The following is a 14,587-nucleotide window of genomic DNA, read 5'->3' as shown; positions in this document are numbered from 1 at the left end:
TATCTTTGAGTTCAAGTCCAACCGCCTATTTAATGTTAATGAAACTTTTGGTTACTTCTCAAACTGAATATGGCTAACTAAAATTAAATAATTAAGTATATAACAGCTAGAGTATCTTACAGATCAAATGGCCTATTGAATTCATGTTAGTAAAACTACAGATATTCTGGCTGAAAACAATGTGTACAGTTAAAAGAAAGGAGATGGGGGATGAATATGTATATTGGTAACAAATAAATGTGTGATTAATTTTAAAGAAATTCCACCTCTGTCACATATTCTTAAAATCTGCTACACCCATTCATAACAGGGCAGTTTGGGGAAAGAGACCATATACATTTCAGTTGGCAATAAGGAAAGAAGGAAATCAGTCAGGATACTTACCTGACCACTATGTAGGTAGAATGGAAGCCCAATCCTTTAAAATATGAGGGATGTGATATTCGGCACCGTGGCTAATGCCTGTAATCCCAGCACTGTGGGAGGCAGAGGCAGGCAGATCACTCGAGGCCAGGAGTTCAAGACCAGCCTGGCCAACATGGAGAATCCCCATCTCTACTAAAAATATAAAATTAGGCGTGTTGGTGTGCATCTGTAATCCCAGCTACCTGGGTGGCTGAGGCACAAGAGTCACTTGAGTCTGGGAGGCGGAGGTTTCAGTGAGCCAAGATCGCACCACTGCACTTCAGTGAGACTTTGTCTCACACACACAAAAAGAATAAAAAATGAGGAATGTAAGATGATTAATCTTAAAGGTGGGTGGTATGTGTTGTTTGAAGTAAAACAGCCTGCCATTGAGATATCCCATGAGACAATATGGTGGAGATGAGAAAGGAAGAAAACTTAGAATAGTGCATTATTATAACTATCTCCCACTAAAGCTTGAATAGTTGTCTATGACCCTGTGTCCCACCCCAGACACGAAAGGTAGGCATAGTTAGAACATGGCCCTGGTCAAGGGATTAGTTCTTTCTTGTTGAGACAGAGTCTCCCTCTGTTGCCCAGGCTGGAATGCAGTGACATGATCTCGGCTTGGCTCACTGCAACTTCTGCCTCCTGGGTCCAAGCAGTTCTCCTCCCTTAGTCTCCCAAGCAGCTGGGATTACAGGCATGCACTACCATACCCAGTAGAGGTGGGGTTTCGCCATGTTGGTCAGGCTGGTCTCGAACTCCTGACCTCAAGTGATCTCCCTGTCTGAGCCTCCCAAAGTGCTGGGATTACAGGTGTGAACCACTGCACCTGGCCAAGGCATTAGTTTTTTCTTTTGTTTTGTTTTTTTGAGATGGAGTCTTGCTCTGTCACCCAGGCTACACCACGATCTTGGCTCACTGCAACCTCCGCCTCCCAGGTTCAAGCAATTCTTCTGCCTTAGCCTCCCGAATAGCTGGGATTACAGGCACCCGCCACCATACCCGGTTAATTTTTGTATTTTTAGTAGAGACGGGGTTTCACCGTGTTGGCCAGGCTGGTCTCAAACTCCTGATCTCAGGTGATCCACCTGCCTTGGCCTCCCAAAATTCTAAGATTACAGGCATGAGCCACAATGCCTGGCCGCATTAGTTCTTAAAGACCCTGTAATTTTTGGAGAGTTAATTTATTATGAGATCTCTCCACGCTTGTTGTTTTACATTGGTTATAATAATTTACCTTTTTGGAACTAGACAGATGAAATAAAATATTGGAAATTCTTTCTGAACCAGGACAAAGAAGGTTATTTAAAGAGGCTAATCATTGTGTTATTTAATAAGTAATTGTAAAGATTAAGAAACATGAACAACTTTTGAACCTTTTGTCTTCAAGGTCTGGTCTCTGGCTATTCTTCTTTTGAGTAAGAAGTATAAACAGCTTCCTCATATGCTTACAACTAATTTACTCATTGCTCAGGTTAGTAAAACTACTGGTATTTAGAACTATGCTTTTCTAATGGATTATTCTACTGTAGAGGGGAAAATAACTTTGCTAGGTTTTTCCAGTTATGAAGTCAGAAGTATTACCAAATGCAGTCAATTACAGTTTGATTACAATTAGTAGATGCCTAACATATTTAATATTGCAAAATGTCTTAAACTGTCTAAAGTTGAGGCTAATAATGGCATTTGATGATAACTGCATTTTTTAATAGAAACAATTTAATCATTAATAATTGAACTTTCACAATCTTATTTTTCTAATTAATCTTTGCATGTCTCAAATTATAACAGAAAGAACTTTAGCAATTTTAATATAAGCCATTACTAAATACAGGTATAAGATTAATATTTAGAGTGTAGTCATCTGTTTCAATTGAATGTGTATATTGTCAAAGGCTCTGGTATAAACTGGATTTTTAACATAAAGTTTGAAGTTTTAGTATAAGTCGTGTGTAATACTTGAAAATTATTCACAAAAAATTTTAAATGAATAATTATATTTCCTGTGAATGAAAGATGAATATGGCTGGCTTAATTGGAATTTTCTGTTGCGGTATTGAATTATATGGTTTTCTTAGCTATTTACAAAGTCTTTTAATAATTTTTTCCTTAGTCTATTGTCTGTGCTGGAATGATGATATGGAATTTTGTTAAAGAAAAAAATTTTGTTGGACAAATTTTGGTGTTTGTTCTGTTGTACAGCTCCCTCTATAGCACCTACCTGTGGACAGGTGAGTTGGATTATGAATGAAAATTGAGGTCTGTTCCCCACCCCACCCCATTCCTAATAACCTGAGCTTCTAGTGATCTATTTGAAGTCTGGTTGTACAGGATCAAGGCATGCCCTGAGGCAGATCTGCCTACCCACAAAGGCCATCGGCAAAGCTGAGTTCTGTTTCCTAATGTAGTCTAGTCCTGCCTGGGCTTAGAGCCTTGTCCAGTCACATGGTCCTTTTCCCCAGGGCTTGTGGCTCTAGGCTGCTGTCAGTGCTGCTCCCTTTTGGAGACAAGAGGGAAGATACTGGAGGCAGATGGAGAAAGGAGGGAATGGGCAAGATGCGTGAGGTGTGTTCCAGAGCTCACTATCGAGTCCTGCTGAACAGGGAAATTCTGGCTCTGCCTCACGCAAATTACTTAACTTTTGAAGCCTCAGTTTCCTCATCTGTAAAACTAGGTTACAGCACCTTACAGAGTTATTTTGAGGACAAAAATGAGATGTGAGTATTTATGTCTGGTACATGGTAGGCACTAAACAAATGGAACTATGGTAGTTATTAAATAGAAGGATTAGAGGTAATAAAAGAACAAGAAAACTAGGGGAATAAAAGGGTATGGAAATAGAAAAGGACCCAGTGAGAAAGACTGTTTCTCATTTCATCTGGCTCCAAAAAGGATATTCAAAATGTTGTACCACATTGCTATTTTGAAGTATAATATTTATATGGATGCATACATTCTGGTATGTTTGTGAAAAATTTTGTGTGACTCTTTTGTATTCATCCTACAAATTTGAACCTGTAAAATGGCACATAAAAGGAAATAGTAGAATGGTAGGAGGCAGGTGTCAGGAAGTGACTGCGAAGGATGGACCTTTGATTTCATGCCTTCAGGATCAAAAGCAGGTCCCATCTCAGTCAACAGCCTTTTGAAGTGAAGCAACAATGTGGTGAGGAATCACGAAATGAAAAATTCAGCACAAACAGAAGATGGTTTGTGCTTCTTAAAGGCAAGTACATCTTGCATAGCATGGGTTTTTATGCAATGTCAAATTAAAAGAGCCTAAGAGTTTATATTTCAAAATATCGACGGACCAACTTGATCTCTAGTAACTAGGTTTATTCAGGTTAACTTTATAATCAGAATAAGAGAGCAGCAACTAGATCAATCAATTAAAATGTCCTAAGTATCTCTGAAACCCTCTTCAAGCATGCATGCCAAAGTCTATTCAAAGAAGTTGTTCTGAATTCCCAAAACCCAATAAAGGTGCCCTTTAGCCATCAGATTATTATGCTCTGACAGAATTTTAGACCTGAAAACGTCATTTTAAGTCATCCCATTCAATCATTTTTAGTTTTACTCATTTTCATACCATCCTCACAATTTTTGCCATATCTGCATACTACTTGTTCTTTTTTCCTTAAAATTGATTTACTTTTTAAAAAAACTTTAATCAGTTGAGCCTTATATCAATAAAATCCCAGGTTTCATTTGTTATTTATTTTTTTCAAATACACTTTAAAATAAACGCTTAACCAGTCAAAACATTTTCACCTTTGTGACACCTATAATCTCTACACCTTAGGAAACACTGGTCTAATTTAAATCCTTCATTTTGCAAACTGAGAAATAGGCCCAAAAAATTAGACTGATTTAGGCAGGAGCTGTCACAGCTTCTTCAGTGAGAGATCCAGGGCTAGCTGGATTCCGCCTGTTTGTATATAGTTCTTTTCACAAGGCAGGAGTGATGCACATTAGAATTTTAAAGACTGCTTTTGCTACTGTAACACAGATGGTACCCTTTTGTGATTGGTTACTTGTTTCCCTGGCACTGCAACTATACAGTGTACAAATGGATTGAGGGAGGAACAGTGGTAAAGAAAACCAATTCTCAAGGACCTCGATGTCAATTTATATTAAATCTAGCACGGTGTTATTTTATCTGTACAATCTTAAATTTAGGTATGTATTCTTTACATACAGCTAATATGCAATTCTAAAACCAAAGCAAATTCACAGATTCTATTCAAGCAAAACTACAAACCCAGTAATTCTAATTAGCAACATTAATTAACACGACAAAGGATCTTGTTTTGCTAATGTAAATCATAGCTTGAAACATAAAATGGAACTCACTGCTATGGCTTTTTTGCCTTGCCTTTACTTCCATGTGTGGGGTTTTAACCTTGTTATCTCACTGATATTCTTTCTTCAAACTACCACTTCATTTGGACTGTGTGTTGTAATATCATTTGGCCTTCACTTGACTCAAACTTAATATAAAATCCATTGTAAGCTCTGGCCAGGCACAGTGGCTCATGCCTGTAATCCCAACACTTTGGGAGATCCAGGCAGGAGGATTGCTTGAGGTCAGGAGTTCGAGACTAGCCTGGGCAACATAGTAAGACCCTCTCTCTATAAAAAATGTGAAAATTAGCTGGGCATGCTGGTACATGCCTGTAGTCCCAGCTACTCAGGAGGCTGAGGAAGGAGGATCCCTTAAGCCCAGAATTTTGAGCTATGATTGTGCCACTGCACCCCAACCTGGGCAACAGAGTGAGACCCCCATCTCTAAAATAAAATTAAAATAAACCCAATGTAAATTCTGAAATCATGAGACTGCGCGTTGGTTACAAGGTGGATACACAGCTGACTACCATTGAAAAAAAAAAAGAAAGACTTAAAATTTATCATAGAAATTCCCAGATCCTGAAGAATATGTCTTAGGCACCCTAGGGGTCCACAAATCTGAGTTTGAGAAACTGATTAAAGAAACAAATAATTTAGCTTGTGTCAAAAGGCTAGGTTTCTAGTCCCACTCTGCCCTCTGCTGGCTGTATGACTTGGGCAAACCCTCATTTCCACATCTATAAAATGAAGGTGCTAATTTAAAATAGAGGTCCCTTTCAACTTTAAAGTTCTAAGATCCTATAACTATGTAGAATTTATTAGAGAAAATGTTACTTGTATACATAATTACATATAAGTTGTAAGGAAAATTCAAGAACTTCAAAACACTTGTGTTTGTATTAAATTCAGAGTGTGTTTGTATTAAGCACTATCATTACACTTAGGACGTTTTCTAAAAACATAACCTGGGTAAGAGTTGCCCATACTTCTTAGCACCAGAAGAGGGGGTGTTTTTATTTTTAGAATTGTTCTGTATTCAGTTAGAAAATGTTTTTCAGCTGGACCCAGTGGCTCATACCTATAATTCCAGAACTTTGGGAGGCCAAGGCAGGTGGATCACTTGAGGCCAGGAGTTCAACACCAGCATGGGCAACATGGTGAAGCCCATCTCTACTAAAAATACAAAATTAGCCTGACGTGGTGGTGCACATCTGTAATCCTAACTACTCGTTTGGCTAAGGCATGAAAATTGCTTGAACCCAGGAGGCAGAGGTTGCTGTGAACCAAGATCATGCCACTGAACTCCAGCCTGGGCAGCAGAGTAAGACTCTGTCTAAAGAAAAAAAAAATGTTTTTCAATTATACTTAAATTCCAAACACATGAGTCAAAACAATAAAATGATTGGGGCTTTTGGAAAGAAATACTTCTCCACACACAAAGACTCATGCCTGTAATCCCAGGACTTTGGGAGGCAGAGGTGGGAGGATCCACTGAGCTCAGGAGTTCAAGACCAGCTAGGGCAACATACTGTGACTCTGTCTCTACAAAAAAAAAAAATAGTTAGCCAGGCATGGTGGCAGGTGGCTGTAGTCCCAGCTACTCAGGAGGCTGAGGTGGAAGGATCACTTGAACCCTAGAGGTCAAGGCTGCAGGGAGTTGTGATCACACCTCTGCACTCCAGCCTGGGCAACAGAGTGAGACTCTGTCCAAAAGAACAAACAAACAAACAAAACCAGAGAGAAAATAAAACAAATCCTCACAGATGAAAAGAATTGAGTAAAGAAACAATATATGAGGGAAATAATGAATGATTTTGAATTAAAACTTGCTTCAAAATATTGGGAATAGCACTTATTTAGAAGGAATAAATTCTAAAGCAAAAATCACAGACTACTATGAAATAAGCTTGGTTTAAAAAAGTAAAAAGGAAATAAAGTTTCGTGCAGTCTGATCAATGTTGAGTAACTGTCTGTCTTTCAATCTTCTTATTCTTAGGCCTTCTAGCAATTTCTTTGTTTCTTTTGAAAAAGCGAGAGAGGGTACAAATTCCTGTTGGAATCATCATAATATCTGGCTGGGGGTAAGTTGGTAGTTCTCTGTTTGCTTACACCTTTCCATATACACAGTTACTATTCATCTTTCTTTGTCTCTCCCAATAACCCTTGTGATTGCAGAATTCCTGCTCTCCTTGTTGGTGTTCTTTTGATAACTGGAAAACACAATGGAGAAAGCATTGACTCAGCCTTCTTTTATGGAAAAGAACAGGTGGGAAGAGTTTATTGGCAGTTCTGTTCTTGTGAATGTCTCCTTTTAGCTTGTTAATGTGCCTTGCTAGACTTACATTAAAATTAACTTTGAAAATCTATTTCAATTTATTGCATATCAGATTGGTGATTCTATATCACTTTGTCTCACCTAGAACATTACCATTTTACATGTCTAAGTCCATTTTTAGCTGAAGATTTCTAACTGCTTAAAACTCATTGAATGTTCTCAATCACACTTAGGAATTGTGTTTCCTCTGCTGGAGAAAAGAGTGATTAATTTAAAACCATTTAATAAGTTAGCAGCAATAATAAAGGTCAAATTCTTGACTCTTAATCCTATATAAATATAAATTTCAGGACAAAACATATCTAGGAAAAGTATGCTTGAAAAGCCATAGAGTAGGTGGCTTGTGGGACCTGCAGAATTCTTTAGGGGTAGAGTCCAAAGGTGTGTGTTTTTAAAAAACCTCTCCACATAATTTTGATTTCTTACTCTTTTTTTCTGTTTTGCAATTTTGGATTTTATTGCATTTTTGTGAGAATGAACAAGATTATGCATATAAAAGATTTAGACTAGTCTTGGCATCTGATTAGTGCTCAATAAATATTAGCTATAATTCTTTTTAATATAATTACCATAAAAATATCATAGTGACTGAAGTATGCATGAACTATACGTGAAAGTGAGCAGAAACTTAGAAGTAAAGAAAACATCTGAGAGAAATCATTTAGATACCTTGTAAAGGAAACCAGTGGCTGTGTTGGTAACCAATTGCTATATAATGAAAGAAGCATCTAAAAACCTTGTGTGATTACAAGCAAACCCTAATTTCTCTCCAACTAACTTATATTCCTTACATATACTTGCCTTTTTAAAAGAGCCACTGTTCTAGAGTATTTAAAACTGTGGAGATACATTGTCCATCAAAAATGTGCCCTAAGATGGCCGGGCGCGGCACGCCTGTAATCCCAGCACTTTGGGAGGCCGAGGCGGGTGGATCATGAGGTCAGGAGATTGAGACCACCCTGGCTAACATGGTGAGACCCCATCTCTACTAAAAATACAAAAAATTAGCCTGGCGTGGTGGCGGGTGCCTGTAGTCCCAGCTACTCGGGAGGCTGAGGCAGGAGAATGGCCTGAACCTGGGAGGAAGAGGTTGCAGTGAGCTGAGATCACGCCACTGCACTCTATCCTGGGCAACGGAGCAAGACTCCATCTCAAAAAACAAAACAAAACAAAACAAAAACATGTGCCCTAAGATTATCAAGATGAAGTTGTGAAAAGTGGCCTGGTACCTTTTTTTCATGTCGGCAGATGATCACCACAGCGGTCACCCTGTTCTGCAGCATCCTGATAGCTGGCATATCACTCATGTGCATGAACCGGACTACCCAAGCAGGAAGCTATGAAGGTTTTGATCAGTCTCAGAGCCACAAAGCGGTGGAGCCTGGAAATACTGCTTTTGAGGAGACTCCAGCACGAATAAATGAACCAGAACTTTTTACAAGCTCTATTCCAGAAACAAGTATGATCTTTTTAATTTTATTTTTATTTATTTGAGACAGAGTCTTGCTCTATCATCCAGGCTGGAGTGCAGCGGCATGATCTCAGCTCACTGCAACCACTGCCTCCTGTGTTTAAGCCATTCTGCCACTTGAGCCTCCAGAGTAGCTAGGACTATAGGTGCCTGCCACCATGCCCGGCTAATTTTTGTATTTTTAGTAGAAATGGGGTTTTGCCATGTGGCCCAGGCTGGTCTTGAACTCCTGAGCTCAGGTGATTCACCTGCCTCTGCCTCCCACAGTGCTGGGATTACAGGCGTGAGCCAGCCTGATCTTTAAACATAAAGAAACTGCTACATGCCTTTGTAGCATGTATCCTGAATGTTTTGTTTTAGGGAAACTTCCTTGAACTATTTTGAATATCATGAGTACTTGTCAAATGAAGAATTTGAATCACAGCAAACTTACTTGTAAAATTATTCATTAGATTTTTGTTTATAAGTCCTATTGTGAGTATACACTTTTGTTAAATTCTAAAACTTCCTTGGACCTGAGAATATAGAAAAAAGTAACAACTGAAGGAAAGCCCTAACTAGGAAACTAAGCACATACATAAGTTAATTTAACAATATTGTATCAGGCAAGCACCATCAATAAAATGAACTAAAGGAGGCCTGTTTGAATCCAGATTAATGATGTAAGTCAGGTTTGGACAAACTATAGTCCATAGGCCAAATCTGGCCCACCACCTGTTTTTGTATGGTCCACCAGCTAAAAATGTTTTGTTTGTTTGTTTGTTTATTTATTTATTGCCACAGAGTCTCGCTCTGTTACCCAGGGTGGAGTGCAGTGGTGCAGTCTTGGCGCACTGTAACCTCTACCTCCCGGGTTCAAGCAATTCGCGTGTCTCAGCCTCCCCAGTAGCTGGGACTACAGTCGCACGCCACCACGCCTGGCTAATTTTTGTATTTTTAGTAGAGACAGGGTTTCACCATATTGGTCAGGCTGGTCTCAAACTCCTGACCTCAGGTGATCCACCCGCCTAGGCCTCCCGGTGTGCTGGGGTTATAGGTGTGACCCACTGCACCCAGCCTAAAATGTTTTTTACATTTTTAAAGGGTTGAAGAAAAATTAAATATTTTGTGACTCTTAAAAACTACATGAAATTTAAATTTCATGTCCATAATTTTATTGAAACATAGCCATGCTCATTCATTTATATGTCATCTATGGCTACTTTCATGCTATAATGGCAGAGTTGAGTCTTTGGGGCCTATACTAGGGCAGTAGGTATTAGATAAACAGGTGAGGCCAAACTCAGGCAAAGTTGTATTGACAGGGTTTGGTAACTGATTAGAAGCTGAGTGAGGGCTAAGAGAGAAACAGAATAACTTCCAGAAATCTGATTTAAGTGAATGTGTAATTGTGGATATTACCTAAGAAGGAGAATTCAGAGAGAACAGAATTTGTAGGGGAAGATAATGAGTTCGATTTGACCCTTCTAAGTTTGAGATGCATGAGACACCAAGGATTCATTCTAGTTTCTCAGTGTACTTCTTAAAATGGGATGCTTACATCTGAATATAGCATTCCAGTTACCATGGTCCTAGGACACAGTAAGCATTCAATATTTGATGAATGCTTGTTGACTGAGTGAAAAATAAAGAGAAAAGAAACGTTTAATTCTGCCTAACATTACATTAGCTTACTCTGATGATTTCATCTTGAATTTATGAGCAACTAAAAACCTGCCTCCCACCCCAGTACCTTACTGAACAGTTTCTCTCCAATCCTGAATTTTTGCATCTGGCTTTTAAAAGTCTAGGGCAAGGCTGGGTATGGTTGCTCACACCTGTAACCCCAGCACTTTGGAAGGATTGCTTCAGCCCAGGAGTTCAAGACCAGCCTGGCAACATAGTGAGACCCTGACTCTACAAAAAAAAAAAAAAAATTAGCTGGACGTGGTAGTGCACACCTGTAGTCCTAGCTACTCAGGAGGCTGAGGCAGGAGGATTTTTTGAGCCCAGGCAGTTGAAGCTGCAGTGAGCCATGGTCACACTGCAGCAATCCAGCCTGGGCAACAGATATGATCCTGTCTTTAAAAAAAAAGGTCTAGGCTGGGCGCAGTGGCCCACACCTGTAATCCCAGCATTTTGGGAGGCCAAAGCGGGTGGATCACGAGGCCAGGAGTTCGAGACCACCCTGGCTAACATGGTGAGACACCATCTCTAGTAAAAATACAAAAATTAGCCGGGTGTGGTGGTGGGTGCCTGTAATCCCAGCTACTCTGGAGGCTGAGGCAGAAGAATCGCTTGAACCAGGGAGGCGGAGGTTGTAGTGAGCCGAGATCGTGCCACTGCGCTCCAACCCCAGGTGACAGAGCAAGACTCCGTCTCAAAAAAAGTCTAAGACAGGACTTCAGTATTTGCCTAAGCCTGTCAGGACTGAGATTTCTTTGTGCCTTGATTTGTAATCACATATGTCAACTTATTTATTATATGTTGCTTTGCTTCTCTTCTCTTCTCTTCTCTTCTCTTCTCTTCTCTTCTCTTCTCTTGAAACAAAGTCTTTCTCTTCTCTTCTTTTGAAACAAAGTCTTTCTCTGTCTCCCAGGCTGGAGCGCAGTGGCGCAGTCTTGGCACACTGCAACCGCCACCTCCTGAGTTCAAGTAATCCTTCCTTTTCAGCTTCCCAAGTAGCCGGGACTACAGGTGTGTGCCACCACGCCTGGCTAATTTTTGTATTTTTAGTAGAGGTGGGTTTTCACCATGTTGGCCAGGCTGGTCTCAAACTTCTGACCTCAAGTGATCTGCCCGCCTCAGCCTCTCAAAGTGCTGGGAAAACAAGCATGAGCCACCACGCCTGGCCCAGTTTTCTTTTTTAAAAGAAATAAAACTTACCAATAAAGTCAGAATGTTTGTTAGAATCTTTCATTCCTGTTAACTCCAGAAGCAACCACTATTATGAATTTGGATTGTATCCTTCCAGAGCAGAATTTTACTATACTTTTATAATATGTGTAGTCTTCCGTCAACAATATATAGTATTTTTATATGCTTTTACATTTTTATATAAATCTTATACTGTAGATGTCTTATTGCACTCAGTATTTTTCAATTCATTTTGTAGATGTAATCAATTGTATGCATATACCAAATTTTATTTATTAATTTCCTTACTAATGGATTACGTTGCTTTAAAATATTTTGCTATTAGAAACAATACTGTAATGAACAGCTTTATTCACATCTCCTTGAGTATACATCAAGATACATCAAGATTATACCTAGGATGTTGCTGAGCGCAGTGGTTCATGCCTGTAATTCAAGCACTTTGGAAGGCCGAGGCAGGTGAATTGCCTAAGCTCAGGAGTTGGAGACCAGCCTGGGCAACATGGCAAAACCCATCGCTACAAAAAAATACAAAAATTAGCTAGGCATGGTAGCACATGCCTGTAGTCCCAGCTACTCAGGAGGCTGAGGCGGGAGGACCACCTGAGCCTGGAAAGCAGAGATTGCAGTAAGCCAAGAGCGCACCACTGTACTCCAGGCTGGGAAACAGGGAAAGACACTGTCTCAAAAAAAAAAAAAAAAAAAAAAGCCTAGAATGGTAATTTCTGAGTCAGGAAATAGGTAAGTTCCCATGGCTTTAATGTGAACCCTTTGTACTGTGTTCCTAATGTTACATCTCTAACCTGACCCCTTTATATAGATCCAATCCCAGATTTCTGTAGTTCCTTCCCTTCCTTCCCTTCCTTTCCTTCCTTCTCCTACCTCCCTTCATTCCTTCCTTCCCCTCCCTCCCCTCCCTCCCTCCCTCCGTCCGTCCCTCCCTCCCTCCCTCCCTCCCTCCCTCCCTCCCTCCCTTCCTTCCTTCCTTCCTTCCTTCCTTCCTTCCTTCCTTCCTTCCTTCCTTCCTTCCAGCCTCCTTCCTTCCCCAGGCTGGAGAGCACTGGTGCAGTCATTGCTCCCTGTATCCTTGAACTTCTGGACTCAAGCAATCCTCCCACTTCATCCTCCCAAGAAGCTGGACTATAGGCATATGCCAGCATGCCCAGCTATTTTTTAAAAAGTTTTTTGTAAAGACAGAGTCTTGCTCTATTACCCAGGCTGGTCTTAGATTTCTAGCCTCAGCTGGACATGGCAGCTCACGCCTGTAATCCCAGCACTTTGGGAGGCCGAGGTGGGCAGATCTCTTGAGGTCGAGAATTCTAGACCAACCTGGACAGCATGGTAAAACCCCATCTTTACTAAAAATTTAAAACTTAGCTGGGTGTGGTGGCAGGTGCCTGTAATCCCAGCTACTCAGGAGGCTGGGGCGGGAGAATCACTTGAACCCGGGAGACGGAGGTTGCAGTGAGCTGAGATTGCACCACTGCACTCCAGCCTGGGAAACAGAGCGAGACTCCACCTCAAAAAAAAAAAAAAAGATTCCTAGCCTCAAGTGATCCTCCCACCTCAGCCTCCCGAAGCACCAGGTGTAAGCTATCATGCCTGGCCACATTCAATACTTCGATGATATTAAGTTTTTTATGTTTTGTATATGAGTGAGAACATTTGAATACTTTTGGATAGTTACCATGTGAAAACTATTGAGGCTACATGGGAAGTGTGTGTGAGTGGATTTTGTTTTGTTTTCTTTGGCATCTCTTGAAATTGTCCGTTTCTGTTGTGGTTGGGCTCTACTCTCACGGACTATTTGATTGATACAGGTTGCTGCTCCTGCTCCATGGGAAATGGTGAATTACACTGCCCATCAATAGAGCCAATAGCAAACACAAGCACCAGCGAGCCTGTGATTCCTTCGTTTGAGAAAAGTAAGTGCCTCTGGACTGAGGATGGGATTAAGGGACAGAAGATTCCTTATTCTTATCCCCCAAAAGAACTCTACATAGGATATCTACAGAAGCTACAAACATCAAGAATATAGATTCTCAATTAAGAGCAAAGAAGTGCTAATAGGGAATAATTGTGCATAGACAGAATATTCACTTTAAAAAATAAAGTTCTCGCAAAGTAATAATAAGTAGTATCATACACATTCCCCAATAAATTTAACCCAAGTGACAAATCCAGGAAGTTTGCCCTAAAAGGCATTTTGGTGGGAGGTGGGGAGAGGGAAGCTTTTTTCTTGTTTTAGAAACCGAGACTTTTCCCCCATTCTCATCCCCCAGGACCAGGACTAATTAATTTGTTCTTAATTATGTTTTGAATCTGTATGCTTTAAATATGGCCATTCTTATAAAACAAGGAACAAACACCTTTAAAAGTAATAACCTCTTGGCCAGGCACAGTGGCTCACGCCTGTAATCTCAGCACTTTGGGAGGCCAAGGTGGGTGGATCACAAGGTCAGGAGTTCGAGACTAGCCTGGCCAACATGGTGAAACCCCGTCTCTACTAAAAATACAAAAATTAGTTGGGTAGAGTGCTGGGCGCCTGTAATCCCAGCTACTTGGGAGGCTGAGGCAGAAGAATTGCTTGACCCCAGGAGGCAGAGGTTGCAGTGAGCCAAGATCATGTCACTGCACTCTAGTCTGGGTGACAGAGCAAGACTGTCTCGGAAAAAAAAAAGTAATAACCTTTTGACTAAGAGATTGAATTACATTTGTGGCCTAAATTTCAAATTATTCAAAACAACCAAACATACTTCATACTTGCGTGGAATTGCAATGCATTTTTCATTTATTATACTTATTTATAATCAAACTAAAAAGGGAAACCCCCCAAAATGCTCTTTTTGATAAAGCATATGTCAACTATATTATTGCTAAAGACATTATGTTTTTATATAAGAAATGTAAGGATTATAGAAAACAATGTATGCAAATCACTTATCACAGTATGTGGTATACATAGTAAATGCTCATTAAAATATGTAGTAGCAGTAGTAATTATTGTTATTCAGATGGGATTTATATTTGGCTGCTATCTGCTGGCAAGGAATGAATCTTAAATAATAATAGAATTCACGTTTCCATAAAAAGTAGTGAAAACATATCAGATATCAAGCATTCACTGACTTTTTTTTTTCTTTTACAAGAATCCCTTTCTGGCAGTT

The 14,587-nt window shown here is 40.0% G+C and overlaps 1 protein-coding gene across 2 annotated transcripts in view; it reads left to right on the top strand.

The window, feature by feature from the left end:
- GPR155 (G protein-coupled receptor 155) overlaps positions 1–14,587 on the top strand; it is a 48,514-nt gene that overhangs the window by 18,213 nt on the left and 15,714 nt on the right. For both annotated transcript variants that reach the window (XM_015110392.3, XM_015110391.3), the window contains 6 exons: positions 1,802–1,885; positions 2,525–2,642; positions 6,755–6,839; positions 6,934–7,024; positions 8,342–8,552; positions 13,241–13,345. In XM_015110392.3, coding sequence (XP_014965878.1) covers positions 1,802–1,885; positions 2,525–2,642; positions 6,755–6,839; positions 6,934–7,024; positions 8,342–8,552; positions 13,241–13,345 — 694 coding nt within the window. The remainder of the gene's footprint in view (positions 1–1,801; positions 1,886–2,524; positions 2,643–6,754; positions 6,840–6,933; positions 7,025–8,341; positions 8,553–13,240; positions 13,346–14,587) is intronic.

This window comes from Macaca mulatta, chromosome 12 (assembly GCF_049350105.2).
Source record: "Macaca mulatta isolate MMU2019108-1 chromosome 12, T2T-MMU8v2.0, whole genome shotgun sequence".
Taxonomy (NCBI): domain Eukaryota; kingdom Metazoa; phylum Chordata; class Mammalia; order Primates; family Cercopithecidae; genus Macaca; species Macaca mulatta.
Note: the sequence above shows the minus strand (reverse complement) of the source record. Positions and strands in the feature narration are given on the sequence as shown.